The following is a 20282-nucleotide window of genomic DNA, read 5'->3' as shown; positions in this document are numbered from 1 at the left end:
GCCTCTTCAGCCCTGTTGCAGTCTCATCTCTACATGTCACTAGACTAGAGGGGGTCATAGAGAGGAGTCTGTCTATGCTGGGGAGGGGCGCTGCATAATACTAGGGGCACATCTGGGTATCTATGATGGAGATGGGGCTCATACTAGGGGGAAGGGGGAGGGCGGCAATCTGTCTGTCCATGCTGGGTAGGGGAGACTGCCAAATTGTATGTTGAGATTGGGGGGGGGGGGGGGGGGGGGCGTTAAAGTGGAATGAAAGCCAGCATTTCTTCTTTGCTCTAAAACATTATTTACAGCATATTATATACAACCAGCATATTTTTTTTTTTTACTTAAAGGGGAACTGAAGAGAGAGGTATATGGAGGCTGTCATGTTTATTTCCTTTTAATCAATACCGGTTACCTGGCGGCCCTGCTGGTCTATTTCTCTGCACTAGTATCTGATTAAAACCAGAAACAAGCATGCAGCTAGTCTTGTCAGATCAGACTTATAAGTCTGAACCACTGAAACACCTGATCTGCTGCATGCTTGTTCAGGGGCTATAGCTAATAGTATTAGAGGCAGAGGATCAGCAGGGCTGCCAGGCAACTGGTATTGTCTAAAAGGAAATAAACAGGACAGCCTCCATATACCTCTCTCTTCAGTTCCCCTTTAAACAGCATTCAAAGGGTTACACACAGGGCTGGAAAGTTCAGTGCAGAGAAATCTGGACACATCCGAAGTTGTAGATAATGTTATCTTGTGTGTACTTAATTGTATCAAGTGAGGAATGGGACACATTCTCTGACTGTGGAGAAGCTGCTGGACACAGACAGACTCGAAGCATTTCTGCCTTCAATAAAACATGAATAAAACCTGTTATGAATAAAATGCAAAGTCAGCTCACAAAGCTAAAACTGTACTTTTGGGTCAATGTATCATCATTGTAACGAGGAAGAACATTCTAACCACACCCAACATTGAATGCCTAATATGAAGAAAGAATGCGTCAACACACATTTTCTGTGGATTTATTTTGTAACAATATGACAACTTGTCAAACACACTACGTAACAACTCGTTCAACACTCTATATTACAAGAAATAAGTTTAAACATAAATAGAAGCATAAAAAGCAACAACAAAGAAAATCAGGAACTATTAACAATTCTTCTCAAATGTAAACAGGATTGAAGACGTGCTTCAAAACCAGATCTGTCACTGTTCTAATGAACCCGTATGTGTTCTAGCAGCGTATTCCAGACGACTTCTAGCGCAACGGACACTCTGAGGTAAGGAGAAGACTGGATGGGGGGTCACCATCTGCTGATACGTGGACTGATGAAGGCATTGGTAGGATGCAGAATGGGAAATGGTGCGGGCCCACGATGTGCAGTGTGACTGTAGAGTGGCACATATGGTTGTTGCCCATGCAGAGGAACAGGTGGTCGTTGCATAGCTCCAGCAACACCAGAAAACGCAGGGATATTTCTGAAAATGACTTGCATCAACTCTTGGTGTACTGATACGAGTCTTTCTCTTGGCACTTGGTTCAGTATTGGAATAAGGCTCATTGCCAGCTGGTGCGTTTCACTTTCTTCTACTTTGATTTGCCTCGGCTCCTCTTGCCTTCGCTCTGTTTCACTTTTTATTGGCTGTGAGATCACCTGCTGGGTCCACGCCTGCACAGTGCTGACCACGGAAGCTGTAGCAGTAGCTGCAGTGGAAAGGCTGTTGCTAGCATGACATCGAGATTCTCGCAAAAGCTCAATCAAGGCTGCCTCTTTGCATTTTGTTTCAATGTGGACAAAGGATGTTGTTGTCACCCCAGTGGCCATCACAGGAGTGCTGGGGCCAGTAGCTTCCGAGATGTTCACACATGGCTGGGTTGTTGCTTCTCCTTGAAAGGCTTGGCATGTGCTCTTCTGTGTACTAAAAACAAAACAAAACAAATGCATTACACACAAAACATTGTACTGTAGTACATTATAAGCTTAAAGCGGTCTAACACCCAGCATTTCAACTTTGCTTTATAAGATTGCTTACAGCTTAGAAACTATTATGCCAGTTTTTTTTTTAAAGCAGAAATTCACTGAATGGGTTAAACATGACATTTTAGTGTTGCATTTAGCTAGAAATCCGGTCTGTGCTGAAGTTTAGATACAAATGTATCATGTTTGGAATGTAACTAAACAAAAGCCTCTCTGAGAGAGCACAGAGGGCTTCCCAGACAAGCTTTTCAGAGGTTTATTTGCATTCCAAACATGATACATTTGTAGCTAAACCTCACCACGGATGCGGATTTCTAGCTAAATGAAAAACTAGACGACAATACTTCACTTTCCAATAGCTCTCAAAGGTTTGCTTCAAGGAGGCCGAGTCCACAAGGGAAGTAAAGTGCAGTGTCATAACACCTATACTGGAGGAACCAGACCCATGTACAAAGGACTATGCACATAGTTCTGGTCCCTGGAAGAGGTGTACATGAATGCCCTTCCCATAGAGCAGGAATAGCTAAATTATGGGAGACCCAGGTATCCGGGGCTGTGGAGTTGGTACAAAAATCATCCGACGCCGTTTATGAAACCACCAAATCCGACTCCAGGTACCCAAAACGGCTCCAACTCGTCAGTCTAATCTTTACAAAGGATTAGGGCTGCACGATTTTAGGGAAAAATTGAAATTGCGATTTTTCTCTCAAAAATTGCGATTGATTTTTTCACGATTTTCTTCAAATCAAGCTTTAGCACTAAATTCAGAACACCTCCAGTATAGTTTAGCCAGGTAGGCGCCTCCAGTATAGTTGCCCCAGTATTGGTTATTTAGGTGGGTGCCCCCAGTACAAGTTAGCTAGGTAGGTGCCTCAAGTATAGATAGCCAGTATAGTTGCCCCAGTACAGGTTAGCTAGGTAGGTGCCTCAAGTATAGATAGCCAGTATAGTTGCTCCCAGTATATGTAGCCAGTTTAGTTGCCCCAGGTGAAGGTTAGCTAGGTAAGTGCCGCCAATATTGCCCCATAGGTTAGCTAGGTAGGTGGCTGCCTCCAGTACAGGTACCCAGGCAGCATAGGAGTAGCAGAGGGGGAGAGCGAGCATAGTAACAACTTACCTTTCGGGATGAAACCGGCAGCTTCTACTTCCTTCTTCCTCTCCCAGCCGTCCATCACGTTAATATCAGAGCCCCCCCTGTGATGACTTCCGGTTTCGTCATCACAGGGGGCGTTGTTACCAACGCGACTGACGACGCCTGGGAGAGGAAGTAGGAAGAGTCTGGAAGTAGGAAGAGTCTGGAAGTAGGAAGGCGAGTTGCGCTATACGCGGTGGGATGCGGAAAGACATACGCGTCAAAAAAATCGCCGCTTTCACGATTATGTAATAGTCGTGCCCCACATCGCGATTTCGATTTTAAAACGATTAATCGTGCAGCCCTACAAAAGGATATGGATTTGGTTCAAACATTATCCGACTGACACCTCAGTTTATTGAAACCATCGACTCCGACTCCAGGTACCCAAAATTGCTCCAACTCCACAGCCCTGCAAGTATCTAGAGATTTTGTTTCACCAACGATGGAATTTTGCTTTACACGAGACACAAGGCGATTACAGTAATTCCTAATAGCATCTCTATCATTTTGAGTTCTTTCTCACCACTGCACCTCACACACATTAACAAACCCGTATGGGCAAAACTAGCCACAAGCATAACATCAGGGACCACCATATCCTGAAAAAAAATGTATCATTATTGATTTACAGTGGAACTTCCTGTAATTCCTCTAGCCTACTCTGAGTACACAGTAAAAGGAAGAGAGGACGCTTGGGTCCACGGAAAACGCCCACAGTCTTACAGCATCGTTTTTTTTACCTCAGCCGACTGTCGGCAATGAATCACATGCAGTGTGCGAAAAAGTAAAAGTAGTGCAGGTAGCGTTTTTCCTTGCATGCGGGAACCACACAGCATAGAATTTTTATACTATATTTCTCATCAGTTTAATAATTTGTCAATTTTTCTGATTGATTGTAACATCTGACCAATGTCACGCACACACACACTTCAATTTTACCCCATTTAGGTAAAAAATAAAAAGGGATTGAAAAAAAATTGCTTGGGTCTATAAATCAAGAAATTGACAACTCACCCTACATCATTAAAATTGTCATAAAGATTGATAAAAATCTGCCACTCCCGATCAACTGTTATTGAAAAAAAACACCTGGAAATTTGATCAGATTTCTCGAATTAATAATAATAAAATATATATATTTTTTTCTGTATAACTGATCGGTTTTATCGAATTGCCATGAAAATTGGACTGCTGTGGCAAATGTGTTGGCATTTTTGGCTATGGAATAAAACTCTGAAATAACATTCAATAAAAATGTATTTTCCTACACTTTATTACCCATACAGTTATATTTGCTTTTGTGCACAAGTAATCTGCTCTGAGAGCTGCCATTGTAATGTATTCATAGCTGCTGTAATTCTCCTAGTGATAATTTCTGAACCGTGTGCATGCTTTTCAGCACAGCTAGGAATGTAGCAACAGAAAGATGTAAAGAAATAAAGACAATGTTATCACCTCTTCAGGTGTGGATCACAAGCCGGGTGGTTCACCATCACTAATTTAGACTTAACCGGGGCTTCCTCCAGCCCCATAAGCAGCACTGAGTCCCTCGCCGTCCTCTTAGGGTCCTTTATTCAGACGATACGACTCTCGGGAATCCGGTCAGTCTGCTCCATTCGAGGGCTTCTGCTCATGCACGGCTGGGCCCCACGCGCACCCCTTCTCATGCTCCTTTCCCGTGGAGCGTTCTGCACTTGCGCAGTAATTGCACAGGTGCAGAACGCTCCAGAGGACGAGCGCGCGGCGGGGGGAACGCATGGCCAAGCTGTGCATGCACAGAAGCTCTCGAAAGGCGCCAACTGACCGGATTCCCGAGAGTCATACCGCCAGAACAGAGGAGCTGAAGAGGATGGCAAGGGAGTCAGCGCTGCTTGTGGGGCTGGAGGAAGCCCTGGGCAAGTATAAATTAGTGATAGTGTACCATATCAGGTTCACTTTAAGTAGCGTAAAGTCTACTGCAAACGTTATCATCCATTGCACAGAGACAGGAAACTATGGTGCTGTAGTCAGACCAATGCTCGTTGCCTTGGTATCACTCAGTGGATAAACAACCTTCCCTATCCATCCTTTAACCTTTTGGGTGTTTTATTTGTATGTTTATTCTTTTCTGGTCATACAGCTTAGGAGTTTAGTAACAGCTATGTTACTTTCATTACCCTGCTTCTTATAGAGCTGGGCTTCCAGGCACAGTGTAAATCATTTCAGTATGACCCTTCTAAATATATAGCATGGAAGACTTACTTGTGTTGCTGGTTGGCTTTTGACTTTTTCTTATTTCGCTGATTTTGCCTCTTTCTTGCACGCCGTGACATGAATGTTGTGCAGGATCCGCTCTTATCGTCACCTTTATGTGAGTTGAGGCATCCTGAATTTAAATTTTTGACTGTGGAAAAAAAAAAAAAAAAGTACAGAATATGGTGGGTAATTTATATTACAGTATTTCATTTTGTAACATGTCACAGATCCTACCACAAAAAGGTTTTCATTATTAAATTGACACTTGTTATTGACTACTATACAAGGGTTTTGGGGGGGGGGGGTTGTATTTTTTTTTCCTTTTTGGGGGGGGAGGGGGAATCAGGGGAGGAGTGGGGATTAAGCTCTTACTGCTAAACAATTTAAAAAAAAAACCCAAGGAAGCCCCCTCTCGCAGCACGCGCAACCGGACAAAAAAAAAATCCCTTCCCCTGAAGGGCTCGTCAACCTCAAAGAGCAAGCTTCATTATTTCTCCTTGTACCAGTCCGATTGCTGAGGTTTACATGCCATGTTCCAGCACAAAGGGAAGAATAACAAGGGGAATGTGTGGTGGGCAATATCCCACAATGCTTTGTAGTGTGTGTGTGTGTGCGTGCGTGCGTGCGTGCGTGCGTGTGTATATGTGTGTGTGTATGTGTGTGTGCGTGCGTGTGCATATGTGCAGGGGCGTAGCAATAGGGGTTGCAGAGGTTGCGACCGCATCGGGGCCCTTGGGCCAGAGGGGCCCGCCCTCAACTACAGTATTAGCTCTCTATTGGTCCTGTGCTCATAATAATCACTTCTATAGATACTATGAATAGTGGTAATCATTAACAAGCTGTTCCCCATCCCCTTCTTGCACCTCTGACACTGTAGTTGCCATTGGCAGGTTTTGGTGCACCGTATCAATTGTTATGTATAGAGTGCTTGGGGGGCCCCATTGTAAAACTTGCACCGGGGGCCCACAGCTCCTTAGCTACGCCACTGTATATGTGTGTGTGTGTGTGTGTGTGTGTGTGTGTGTGTGTGTGTGTGTGTGTGTGTGTGTGTGTGTGTGTGTGTGTGTTAGTTTGTTTATATATAGCCAAATTGTAGCTTCACTCCTGTCAGACTTGATAACTGCCCAAAGCCTGCCCTGTGGAGTGCAGAGCTAAGGAAGGACTCTACTGTTCACACAAACTGATCCTTGTGGCCGGGCTCAGGACAGTGCACAGCTGGAGAGGACTGGATTTTAAGAAAATTGTGAATCGAAATTTCTGACAGAAATCGTGCAATTCAATCTTTTCCTAAAATCGTTCAGGCCTACACTGTATATCAATGTTCTAACGCATTGTCCAAAGCTAGTCAGCTTGTCCCTAAGTGGTCAATTGGTGCCATCTTGCCCGATAATCAAACATGTATACAGGTATCCCGCTATGTCGTTTAGAGATCTAGCGCATACGATCTCTAAGGATGGGATCACACTTGTCTAAATCTCATGTGTATTAAGCTATATGGAATATTGTGCTACAACTGAAAACCAGTGTTGGTCAAAGGGATGGTTTATACTTGATTGAGATTTTTGTAGGTGGGGGAAAAAAATTATCTTACAACTTGGAAAAAAAAATATTGCACATTGTTTGCATTTTCTCATGGAGAACCATTAGCTACTGTGGAATAACGTGTAAAAAAATTGCCAGCAGCAAAAACCCACACATGGTCCCAGCTTTAGGCTGGGTTCATACTTTGTGTGCATTTTTTGAATATGCAAAGGAGATTTTGCTGCACATCTATTGAAAGTCCAAAGAGAATCGCTCATATGCTAAAAATCACATTTTTGCAAGCATAAAAAAAAGTTACCGTACTTCTTGCAGCATAAATTCTCACATTGTGTGCAATGTCATTATCTGCAGTAAAAACACGTGTGAAAGAAAAAACGCATACAAAAGCGTGTGAAAAAAGTTTTTCACAATCATAAAGGCTGAACCCTTTCTCAGCGACACCGACAATGAGCGCATTGTTCTGGATTTTATCCTTGCCCACTAGAGGCTGCTCCACCATGAACTGCCCTATCCTCGCTCCTTCCCTCCACATTGAAAAGATCACACTACTCGGCTATCAATGAGCAGAACATCTGCACATTGATTGTACCCCAAAGTGTTACCCTACCAACTAAGCCTAATAGTTACTGGTGGTACGAATATCAGTAAACTTAAACTGGAGCTTACACCTAAGGCAGGAACGGTACAGCCTTGGGCCAGAGCTTCTATTACTTGGTGTTTAACCTCCTATAGGCAGGGCTATACCCACTGCTTAAGCTGTGCCCCCCAATAAACTAAGAAGAAGAAAAAAAAACCTTAAAATTTGAAGTTGAAAACTATTAGCTTGTTACTTTTATTCAGGTTTTGGCTGTACATTGCATATCCAAATAAGACAGAACAGAGATCAAGTGCTCACATACCTTTTTAGTGTCATTTAGGCCTCGTTCATATCATGACGCGCTTCCGTGTGCAATGGGAGGCGCACATGGGGCCTGATTCACAAAGCGGTGCTAACAGTTAGCACGCTGGGAAAAAGCCCTTTAACACGCCTAAACTCAGTTTAGGCATGATACGTTTAGGCGTGATACGTTTAGGCGTGATACGTTTAGGCGTGATACGTTTAGGCGTGATACGTTTAGGCGTGATACGTTTAGGCGTGATACGTTTAGGCGTGATACGTTTAGGCGTGATACGTTTAGGCGTGATACGTTTAGGCACCAACTGGGTTAGCACCGCAGTGCACAGCTGATCAAAAGTTTTGCGTTAGCAAAGTCTGGTGCACTTCGCATAAAGTTTAATGACGCTGCTTTGTGTGCGGGACTTTGTGCGCGATCTAAACTTATCTAAACGTATCACGCCTAAACTTATCACACCTAAACTGGCTTTTCACCAGCGTGGTGCAATGGTTGTCATGCCTAAAGTCTCTAACTGGGTTAGCACCACTTTGTGAATCGAGCCCATGATGTGCAACACGCAAGAACTGCAGAACGGCATTGACAGCCCTTCTGACGTTCATATCATAGCAGCTGTGAGATGCGCTTTTGTACTGCTGCATACGTTCTGTCCGCAAGCGCATTGCTGACCCAGTTACTGTAATTAATTGGATCAGCAGTGCAGTGCGTTGTGGTGCAGATGGTGTGTGATCGTACGCGTTGCGTTCCGATCTGATCGCTTGGCCATCTGCGCAACATGAATGAAGCCTTACTGTAATGTTACAACTTACAAGTCTGCTTTAAGGGAACCCGAGCCAAAACTCAGGTACAAAACTAGTATCTATTCCTCCATAGTACCAGTTTATGATTTTTTTATTTTTATTTGGTGTGCTTTAGAAGAGGGGTAGTCTTATACTGCGAGTATATTCCAAACTCTATATTTTAATTGGAAGAGTTGGGGGGTCGTCTTATATGCCCATTTGTCTTATACACCAGAATATACGGTACACCAAGCAATTTTCCCAGAGTTTTCAATCATTTTTTCATAATTGGAGAAAAAAATGAACGTGTGTGGTACTTTGTAACATTTGAAAAAACTAATCACCAATTAGACAGATTTATTGTAATACTTGAATTTAAAGAGTCTGAAGTGAATTTTTTTTTGCTACATTTACCTTTTAACCTCCTTGGCGGTCTGATTCTTTCCAGATTTTAGGGTCTAAAAGCGGTGCAATTTTTTTCCACTCTTTCAGACCCTAAAACCTGAAAAAAATCATTCTGGCAGGGAGATCTGCAGCAAAATAAAAAAAAAAAAATTTACCTTCCTGGGCTCCTGTGCTGCAGTTTTCTCTTTGCCCACAAGATGGCGCTAATATACATATAAACGAACTTCTCTATATTTCTCTAATATAGAGAACTTCGTTTTCAATATTAGCCCCGCCCCCGATGACGTCACGCTGCCACCACCGCTCTGCTGCCACCACCACGGCTGCGCTGCTCCAACTGGCTGCCGGGTCCCCGGAAGAATAGCGGGGACATGGGGGATCCCGGCGGCCAGGGAAAGACCCCACACTGCCGGGGAGAGAGGCTGGAGTCGCGCTGCGCAGCGAGATCGCGCGCGGGACTCCACAAATTCAAGTAAAGCTCTGCAATGCATACCCCGACCTGAGCTCGGGATCACCGCTAATAGCTTGTTTTTTCTACCCCGAGCTCAGGTCGGGAAAACCGGCAAGGAGGTTAATTCGCTTCAGTACTCATCAGTGGTAAACCGCCGCATCCCGCCAAATCCCCGGGGGGGGGGGGGGGGGGAATCTGGCCGGCACTTCCTGAAAGAGGAAGAGTCCCTGCTGTAGCTCTGCCTCTTCGGATGTCAATCGCAGCGGATCGAGATTGACGGCAGGAGAGGCAGAACTACAGCTAAAAGCTCTGCCTCTCAGGGCAGCACAATTCATGACCAAGTTGGTCGTGGATGTTTGCCGGGTCTGCAGCCCTAGTTTTTTTGCGGGGATGCGGTGGTTTGCCGCTGATGAGACTTCTGAAGCAAATTAAAAGGTAAATATAGCAAAAAAAATTAACTTCAGAGTCTCAGTATGGTGTGTAGCCATCTTTATTGGAAAATGGAATAAATTCATTTTTCCCCCATAATTCTACACACAATACCCCATAATGACAACATGAAATAAGTTTACTTGAGGTTTTGGCAAATTTATTGAAATAAAAAAAAAATTGAGAAAGCACATGTACATAAGTATTCACAGCCTTTGCCATGAAGCTCATAATTGAGCACAGGTGTTACACAGATGTCGAACTCCAGTCTTTAAGGGCCATATCCACGCCAGTGTTTGGGATGGACTGAGAAATGAAGCAATGTACTATACTTGATGAACCACACCTTTCCCGATTAAGTCCCACCAGTTGATTTAAACTGTGTCAAAAATGTGTGAGGACCTTGGCCCTTGAGGACTAGAGTTCGACATCCCTGATCTACTGCAATATAAACATAGACAGGATAAGATTAGATAAATTCATACAAAATACTTACATGCTTCCTCCCTCTGCGCACTTGTAAGATCATCCACCCATTTTTCAGAGCATGTCTGGTTCGTTTGTTCCATCCAAGTCAAATCTCTTTTCTTTGTCTTTATTAAGCCGGTGGGAGAGACGATCGAGCTCCCTGTGGGTATGGACATGAATTACCCCGAGGATCCAGATCATTCCACTCTCTTCTGGACATTTCAAAAACAGTGAGTTTCAGCTTTACTAATCAATCCTAGTTGCTAGGAGGCACACTGTACCACAACTTCCTCTATTTCAAACCATCCAGGAAGTTGCATCACAGGGTATCGCATCCACTGACTCTCCTGCAGGGTGAGACAATGCTGCAACCAAACTTTTTCCATCACACCATTAGAGATGTCGCGAACCTCAGATTTTCGGTTCGCGAACCTCCGCGAAAGGTTCGGTTCGCGAAAAAGTTTGCGAACCGCAATAGACTTCAATGGGGAGGCGAACTATGAAAAATAGAAAAAATTCTGATGGCTGTAAAAATGATAGAAAACATGTTTCGAGGGCTCTAATACCTGGAGGCAGACATGATTGAGTGAAATACACATCAAAAGTGCCAGGCAAAATTCTAGATTTCACATAAACCCCCTCTCCCTCCAACCACCCTCCTCCCTCCAACCTCCTCCCCTCCACCCTGCTACCCTCCACCCTGCTACCCTCCACCCTGCTACCCTCCACCCTGCTACCCTCCACCCTGCTACCCTCCACCCTGCTACCCTCCACCCCTCCTACCCTTCTACCCTCTACCCCTCCTACCCTCTACCCCTCCTACCCTTCCACCTATTCCCTCCTCCCTCCTATCGGAGGGAGGAGGGTCTCATCTGCCAGGGAATTCCAGTATTTCAAAAACCAGCTTACATACCGTGACTGGGATTTGAACCCAGGTCTCAGTGTATGGTAGGTAACTAACATATCCATTATACCACCAACACTACTAGCTGAAAGTAGCCTAGCATGTACCATTTATGCTCAATGCAAGAGAAAAATTAGACAAGACAAATAACATTTATATCACACTTTTCTCCTGGCAGACTCAAAGCATCAGAGATGCAGCCACTAGGGCACACTCTATAGGCAGTAGCAGTGTTAGGAAGACTTGCCTAAGGTCTCCTACTGAATAGGTGCTGGCTTACTGAACAGAGACATGATTCAAACCCTGGTCTCCTGTGTCAGAGGCAGAGCCCTTAACCATTACACCATGCAGCCACTGCTTACAGATATGTAGCCAGACATGGCCTTGTCTTTTGTGTTCAACATTTGTCAAGAGAAAAATTAGACAAGATAGCAGTGTTATGGTGGCCATACATGATACAATTTTTTTCATACAATCTTACCATTTCTATGTAGTATAAGGGTAAATTAAGTGAATATACTGAGAGGATAATTTAGGCAGTTCCCTTATATTACATAGAAATGGTAAGATTGTACGAAAAAAATTGTACCATGTATGGCCACCATTAGGAAGACTTACCTAAGGTCTCCTACTGAATAGGTGCTGGCTTACTGAACAGACAGAGCCGAGATTCGAACCCTGGTCTCCTGTGTCAGAGGCAGAGCCCTTAACCATTACACCATGCAGCCACTGCATATGGATATGTAGCCAGGCATGGCCTTGCCTTTTGTGTTCAACAGTTGTTCAAAGAAAACCCCAGATAGCCAGGTAGATTCACATCTCTCTCTCTAGTAGGGATGGTCACCGCTTTTCGCGGAATTGTATTTTTGAGCATAAATGGATGTAGCATAAATGGTACATGCTAGGCTGGTGTCAGCATGTAGTGTTGGTGAGAGAGAGAGAGAGAGAGAGAGAGAGAGAGAGAGAGAGAGAGAGAGAGAGAGAGAGAGAGAGAGAGAGAGAGAGAGAGAGAGAGAGAGAGAGAGAGAGAGAGAGAGAGAGAGAGAGAGAGAGAGAGAGAGAGAGAGAGAGAGAGAGAGAGAGAGAGAGAGAGAGAGAGAGAGAGAGAGAGAGAGAGAGAGAGAGAGAGAGAGAGAGAGAGAGAGAGAGAGAGAGAGAGAGAGAGAGAGAGAGAGAGAGGTGAATCTACCTGGCTTTCTGGGGTTCTCTTTGGACAACTGTGGAACACAAAAGACAAGGCCACGTCTGGCTACATATCTGTAAGCAGTGGCTGCATGTTGTAATGGTGAATGGCTCTGCCTCTGACACAGGAGACCATAGTTCGAATCTCAGCTCTGTCTGTTCAGTAAGCCAGCACCTATTCAGTAGGAGACCTTAGGCAAGTCTTCCTAACACTGCTATCTTGTCTAATTTTTCTCTTGACAAATGTTGAACACAAAAGACAAGGCCATGTCTGGCTACATATCCGTAAGCAGTGGCTGCATGGTGTAATGGCTAAGGGCTCTGCCTCTGACACAGGAGACCAGAGTTCAAATCTCAGCTCTGTCTATTCAGTAAGCCAGCACCTATTCAGTAGGAGACCTTAGGCAAGTAACACTGCTACTGCCTATAGAGCGTGCCCTAGTGGCTGCAGCTCTGGTGCTTTGAGTCCACCAGGAGAAAAAGTGTGATATAAATGTTTTTTGTCTTGTCTAATTTTTCTCTTGCGTTGAGCATAAATGGTACATGCTAGGCTAGTTTCAGCTACTTTCAGCTAGTAGTGTTGGTGGTATAATGGATATGTTAGTTACCTACCATACACTAAGACCTGGGTTCAAATCCCCGTCACGGTATGTAAGCTGGTTTTTGAAGTACTGGAAGATGAGACCCTCCTCCCTCCGGTAGGAAGGAGGAGGGAATAGGTAGAAGGGTAGGAGGGTGGAGGGAGGAGTGGCCGACAAGAGGCTAATTAAAATCACCCTAGCAGAGTGTGTAGCAGCTGTCCCTTAACTAATTAGTGTAGGCAGACGAGTCAAATGGTATAAGGACCTTGCTTGGAGGAGGGCGGGGGCGGGCCTCCAGCATTGATAGCAGTGTGTTTGGCAACAATGTGTCTGCTGGCTGTGATGTGGAGGGTCAAAGTTTTACTCAATAGAGCATTATGGGGCGAATCGAACTTCCGGGAAAGTTCGCCTTTGGTAGGCGAACACGAACCACCGAAGTTCGCCTGGAACCATCGCGACATCTCTACACACCATAGCGTTTGACGGTATGAAGTTAAGGTCAACCACATACAATGTGGGACCACAATGATAAAACGTCGCCCGGCCGACGGGAATGAGCCCTCAAAGTGAGCCTTCCATGATATGGAACATCTGCAGAAACATTTTCAACAAGTATAGTGGAGCCGAGGTCAAAGCATCACACTCTGTTTTGCTCCACAAGGCTAAAAGAAATGATGTGTCTGAGGCCTGAGGAACACTTATTGTAATTATATATATATATATATATATATATATATATATATATATATATATATATATATATATATATATATATATATATATATATATATATATATTTATAGTATGTTTCCAAAACAGTGCATCAGTGAATGAGTTTAAGGCTGCTTACACACCAAGACGTTACAGGCGCACGTTAGTGCGCCTGTAACGCTCCCCCAACGCACAGCAATGTAACACAAGTGGGCTGTTCACACAGCCCACGTTGCGTTACATGTAACGCTGCACGTTCTGTGCAAAGTGCAGCATGCTACGGCGTTGGAGCGGATATAGCCGCGTTAGACTGTTTGCACATGCGCAGTGGGGGGCGGAGAGGAGGCGAGGAGAGCCAGCTACAGTAGCCGCGCACATGGCTACTTAATATTCACTGCACTGGCGGGCGCTGATTGGCCGGCGGGACCACGTGATGCGGAGTGTCTCGCTCCGCATCACGTGGTCCGGCTGGCCAATCAGCGCCACTCTGGGAGACATTATAGGACTCGAGCCGCCTAACGCGGCTCACTCTACCGTCGGCTCTTGCAGCACCATACGTTGTGTTAGGTGCACGTTATGCGACCTTAACGTGCCACCTAATGCAACGTCTTGGTGTGCAAGAAGCCTAAAGGAAACCAGAGCTGAACGGATATAAAAGTTTTATATACCTGGGGATTCCTCTAGCACCATTCACACTGATCGCTCTCACGCTGCCGTCCTCAATCTTCTGCCTCTACCGAAGAGGGAGAAGACTGAGGACAGCGGCGTAGGAGCGATCGGTGCACATGGGGCTGGAGGAAACCCCAGGTATGTATAAAACTTTTATATCCGTTCAGCTCTTGTACACTTTAACCACTTTGGGACTGGAAGGCGATGGCTCCTTTAACCCTTTAGCAGCTAATTTTTTTTTTTTTTTAAAGGCTTGCAAGTGCTCCTGGCCAATTTATTTTAGCACTTTTTCAAATTTCTTATTTGTTACATTTCCTTGCTACTAATTAGTACTGCTGTAATGTATATTTATGGCCACTTGTCACTAGGAGGCAGTGTGAGACAATATCAGAGTTTGTTTTCAGTTTCTATATCCTCTGCTAACAGAGAGATCAAAGCATTCCAAGAATTTACAGCACAAGTTCTGCCGGCTGAAATCGAAAGCAGCGCACTTATCTCAAAACAAAATAATTCATCTGAAGCTGCTAATGGGTTAAGACCAGAGCCATTTATGCCCTTTTAGGGCTCATTCACACTGTAGGCATTTATTTTTTTACACACAGCGATTTTTAAAATTGCCCACCTAACGCTCGTGCAATGAATGTCTATGAGAAAGTTCATATCAGCGCAGGTCGTGCCCAGTGCGAATCCGCCGCAATGGAAAGTATAGGAGAAAAGCAAAATGCTCACAAAATGGCTTTGTGTAGCGATTGTGTTTGCATTTTTAAGAATAAATGCAATGTATTTATGCAGTCCATCTCAGTCCATCTCAAGCTCACTCCAACCTGAATTATCGCAAATTCTTTTTTGTTTTAGGAAAGCAATTTTTTGTTTTTCTTAACATCTTAGTAAGGGGGCTTTTAGGACCATTGTAGTCCCTTACACACTCCAATGAGTTCTGGGTCACCATGAGCTTGCTGGTTAGTCTGTACCTCTCGGTTTACAAGCCCTACTCCATAGAGCCAAATTAATCCATGCCATGCACTGATGAGGATCAAACAATCCGAAACAGTCTGTATGCATGTTGGATTATTATGGCTCTGTACAATTTAACAAGCTGACACATCATTGCATTCCAGCGGTTCTGGAGGTGTGTTTAGCTTCTAAGGGTACAATGGTTAATTTGCATATATTCAGCAGTGGTGCTCTGGGAGACATCTCAAGCTCACTCCAACCTGAATTATCGCAAATTCTTTCTGTTTTAGGAAAGCAATTTTTTGTATTTATCCAGTGTATTTATTTCCAGGTCAAAGTTCACTTCCTGACTTGCGTCAGGGAGTGAATTACAAAAACGCTCGGAAAAATCGCTTAGAATCGCCCACTCAAGCGCTGGGAATGGGGGAAAAAAAAGACACCTCAAAAACAGCTCATCGCGGATGAACACGCAATGTGAACAAGGCCTTAAGAAATGTGATTGCAGTGATGGCTCACAGCAATCATGGGGTCTGGAGCCAATGAACTGGCGGTTAAATAGCTTTTTTCACACGGGAGCACACAGAGCAAGCAAGCTGCAGCCTTCAGTCAGACCAGAATGGCGGCTAATACACACACACACACAAGAAAGGGGAGCAATGCAACAATGAAATCCCCTGGCCCAGTGATCTGCAAACTTGGCTCTCCAGCTGTTAAAGAACTACAAGTCCCACAAAGCATTTGCATTTGGTTGTCAGACTCCCACAATGCATTGTGGGACCTGTAGTGTCTTAACAGCCGGAGAACCAAGTTTGCAGATCACTGCCCTGGACGATCGACCGTCCGATTGTATTCCAATAACCTGATCAGATTGGTTAGCAGTTTTCGTTCAGTGAAACGATCGTAAATTACCACCTTTCACCTTTAAGGACCTAAATTTTAAAAAGGGAAAAGTGGGTGCTGAGGGGAGTGGTCAATCTGCATACAAATTATTAACCCTCGGCAGTCAAGACAAAGCAGCTGGAACACAAGTAGGAATAAAAACATGACAGCAAACAAAAAGCGTTAAATCGACCACTCCGCTCAGCACTCTCTTTGGTCCCTAAGCAGGGGGAGAAACATTTTCTCTGATGTAAAATGTATTAGATGGGAATTAACCCATTGCCTTATATGGGCTGTCACAATAGTCCAAAGAAAGGTAGCTGGGCACATAGGTATGCAATTAAGGTTCAGACTTTATTTCATGGAGTGTACACACTATAGCAGTGGGGAAGAGTGGAGAAGATGTCAAGGTCTGACAGCCGTTCTGCGGCACAACCGCTTCTTCAGAGGTAAAGAGAGACACGAATTGGCTGTTAGGTCTTAACATGTTCTCCGATATCCCCGCTGCCCTTCTGTGTACTCCCCATGGAATAAAGTCTGAACCTTAATTGCATGCCTATGTGCCAAGCTACATTTTTTTGACTATTGAAACAGCTTTTCCATCACAGGTTGATCTAAGGTATTGGGGTAGTACCCCACTTGCATTCTAGTGTCAGTTCTCCAACTCCCTTTGGTAAATACATGGGCTGTCAGTTAATACATTTTTGCATTGCAATAATGGGGAAAAAGCATGAATGAGGCCTAAATAAGACCCGACCTGCAGACTCCAACGGACAGAGACCAATAAAACTAGGTACAGGTGTCAGGTGAGCAAGTTTATGTTATGTTTTTCTAGATGTAAAAGATTAACTTACACAAATGTATATGTATCATCGATTCAGCCAAATCAAGTCTGCACATTACGTATTGTAATCAATAATTTATATAGCACCATCGTTTTTTGTGCCGCATTACAGAGTAAAAACAAAAACAAGCAATACAGTAAACAATCCAGACACTGGAGCACAACACAAAGCTGGTAGACAATGTAAATTGGAGAGACCCCACTTGTTAGTTCACAATAAAGTAGATCTCTAAAAGTAATGTCTAATATGTGTAATACATAAAGTTATTAAACAGAACCCCAGACAATATGTTATAGCCGTTGTCATTTCCTGTCCCCAGGTGTACCAGCTTTCAAATTAAAGCGGACCTGAACTCAGAACTTCCTCTCTGCTCTAAAAGATAAGCAACAGCATAATAACCTTTACAGAAAAACAATTCTGTGTTACAGCGGATAAAAATCCTGCAATAAATCTACAGTAAAACTACTTCCTGCTTTCATGGAAGCAGACATAGGGTTAACATCCTGTGTTTACCAATTAGCTGCTGTGCCGTGGCAGTCAGCTAAGTGATTAAATTACAACTAGTGATTAGTTACAGATGAGGGGGATTTAGACAGGCTAAACTCTCTAACTATATACAGGGTGCATTTCTATAGGATTTCCTTCTGTTCTGTGCAAGAGTTCAGCTCCACTTTAAAGAGAAACTATAGTGAAAATAATGTAATTAATACGTTTGTTTTTTACTAAATTACTTTGTAAATGCTGTCAAGTTTTCCCACTGAAAAATCTTTCCTCATCCCAATTTACATTCAGAAACTCATCACAGGTGGCGACATCTTTTGTCCTGGCAGGTGTAGCTCTGCGGACTGTTTGATTCTGAGATTACTGAAGCTAGTGCAAATAATGCCTGGTCTCCCAGAATGCTCTGGGAGGAGAATGTTGCATAGCTTAACAAAAGAGGTAAAGCATCACTGGGAGGGCGGGGTTGCATACCAATATACAGCAATATGTGTTTCTGATACTGAAACCAAGATCATTCTTGCATCTCAAGATAATTATGGTAACAGATCTGAATAAGTTCAAAAAATTGTCCCAATTACGGGAAGTATGGGAACACGTGTCCAAAAACACTGACAGCAATAAAAAAAAAAAAATCAAAGATTCTACCCCTTTACCACACTTAAAGTGGATCCGAGATGAACTTTTACTTATTGCATAATTGTGTTCCTTTCCTATTGTTTATAGGGCATTCCTCAAGCCAAATACTTTTTTGTTTTAATACTCTAATTTCCTATAAACTAAACAAGCCACGCCCACAGGTTTTCAGAGAGCCAAGGCACTTTCAGACAGTAGCAAGGGCTCATGGGAGCTCAGTCTGGGCAGGAGGAGGGGGAAGTATTACTAGCCAGAGATTTCAGAGGCAGAGGGGAGGAGGAAGAGGAGAGGGATTAGGTTTTTTTGCTCAAGATGTAGATAAGCCTACCTCTGTGTAATGTTTACAAACAACATGGCTGCTGTCATTGTATCACAGGAAGAAATAATCATATTCTATTCAAGCTGTTTTCACCTAGATTTGCTGTGTAAACTATCTAAACTTTAGGTAAGATATATAGACAAGTTAATTGTTATAGTTCGTTTTTAATCTCGGATCCGCTTTAAGGTGCGTACAAACGTTCAATTTTGATTGGCCAATTACTCACTAATTTTACCACCTCCATGTAGTATGAGAGCCAACAGATTCGGAATACCATGAAAAGATTGTATCGGTAAGCTCTCATACAACGTGGAAGTGGTATAATTGCTCAATCAATACTGCATGTGTTACACATCCAACTTTGATTGGCCAATCACTGGCCAATTTTAACACCTCTATGTAGCATGAGAGTTTTCCACAATCTGTTCAAGTATTCAATATTTCTTGGACCTCATACTACATGTAGGTGGTAAAATTGGTCAATCATTAGCCAATCATTGGATGTGTGTACCAGCAGTGTTCCCCCCAGAATTTTTTTCCAGCCGGGTGGCATGAAAAAGTATCGGGTGGGGCGAGATGAGAGAATGCAGGGCCGGTGCTTCTGTGTGCAACTCTGCTTACAGAATGGAGGAGGTGAACCGATGACACCCGGGTGCTCACTAAAACTAGCGGGGTGGAGCACCCGGCTAAAATAGCCTGGGGAGAACACTGACCAGGCTTTGGTAACACTGGCAAAAATCTGTACAGCCTTGTCCTGGGAAACGATTTTATTCTCCAGAAACCATTAATAGACATTGCTAAACTTATTTTCATGAAGCTGATCCCTTATCTACGAAAGGCATAAAAAGGACTATAGTTTTGCCTTTAACGCACACGCAAACCGCCATTGCTGCTTAACCAGGGTTTTATTTGGGGAACATTAAAATAACGCCGGGGCCATTTGTCTGGAGTTTACCTTACTCCTAAGCCTTAATGTTAAAATATTTTGCGATCTCATTTACCCGTATAGCGGTGGCGAAAGCGAAACGTACGTGCCTTCATTAAAATGAGCCCAACGCCGCCCGTGGCGCGGCTCCGTTTTATATACCCCAGAGAAACCTCCTATAGAGTATAATTGTACATTGCCAGGAGGTGTCATATCACTCCTTATAATGGGATTTAATTTAAACAGATTTACTGTAATTCGAGCGCGGCGGGAAAAGCCATTTACAAGAGAGGCGTGTGAAGCGGTATATTTTTCTTCGCCGGGAAATAAATATCCTTTTATAAATATTCCTTTGTAGTGCGCATAACGGCGGCAGGCTCTAAACTACACGGCTACATGACTGGATGAAATAAGCCGGCAGTCTCGGCTGCCTCTTCCCCTACAAAGTATTTGTTTATCTGCGGCCAATCGCGCCTTTCCTATCTCTGTAATGACTTCCTTGCAGCAGTCTGAGAGATTACCCACACCAGTGATCCCTTTATTACTTCATAATGGCTGTTTATTACTTTAGTGCAGCAGTAACATGGCGGGATAAAGCTCTTCACAGCTGGGCAAACTCACCGTATTCTGCTCGGGAGGTGGTCAGGAATGTGAGGTTCGTAACCTTCCTTCTCCGGGACCTCTTCAAAATCGTCGTCCTCATCCTCGTTGGCTTCTGCCTAAAAAATTAAACACAAACTAATTGAAGAAGGGAATGTACAGTGATTTGGGGTTTATTTATAGACGTGCTCATATTTTATTTTTAAAAAATATGAATTTTTATAATTGAGCTTTTTATTTACTTTTTTATTCAGCAGGCGACATGCTCCTC

The 20282-nt window shown here is 43.7% G+C and overlaps 2 protein-coding genes across 2 annotated transcripts in view; both read right to left on the bottom strand.

The window, feature by feature from the left end:
- UVSSA (UV stimulated scaffold protein A) overlaps nt 1-20282 on the bottom strand; it is a 129417-nt gene that overhangs the window by 50542 nt on the left and 58593 nt on the right. The window contains 2 exon segments of the mRNA XM_068275698.1: nt 20033-20045; nt 20047-20130. Of these exon segments, the coding sequence (XP_068131799.1) occupies nt 20033-20045; nt 20047-20130 (97 nt within the window).
- On the bottom strand, nt 1010-10552 carry LOC137563355 (uncharacterized). Its single transcript, XM_068275713.1, has 3 exons — nt 10337-10552; nt 5348-5489; nt 1010-1912 (listed from the first exon to the last, which is right to left on the bottom strand). The coding sequence occupies exons 1-3, from the start codon at nt 10482-10484 to the stop codon at nt 1297-1299; spliced, it is 906 nt and encodes a 301-aa protein (XP_068131814.1). The 5' UTR covers nt 10485-10552; the 3' UTR covers nt 1010-1296.

Source organism: Hyperolius riggenbachi, chromosome 1 (genome assembly GCF_040937935.1).
Source record: "Hyperolius riggenbachi isolate aHypRig1 chromosome 1, aHypRig1.pri, whole genome shotgun sequence".
Taxonomy (NCBI): Eukaryota; Metazoa; Chordata; class Amphibia; order Anura; family Hyperoliidae; genus Hyperolius; species Hyperolius riggenbachi.
This window is presented reverse-complemented; position numbering and strand designations above follow the sequence as displayed.

What these genes read in the sequence shown, in the direction of transcription:
- LOC137563355 (XM_068275713.1), bottom strand. Translation starts at nt 10,484, where the DNA reads ATGTCCATACCCACAGGGAGCTCGATCGTCTCTCCCACCGGCTTAATA. An exon ending in TGCGCAGAGGGAGGAAGCAT is followed by an intron (nt 5,490 to 10,336) that starts GTAAGTATTTTG and finishes TTTTTTCCACAG; the next exon opens with TCAAAAATTTAAATTCAGGA. An exon ending in AAAGCCAACCAGCAACACAA is followed by an intron (nt 1,913 to 5,347) that starts GTAAGTCTTCCA and finishes TTTTGTTTTTAG; the next exon opens with TACACAGAAGAGCACATGCC.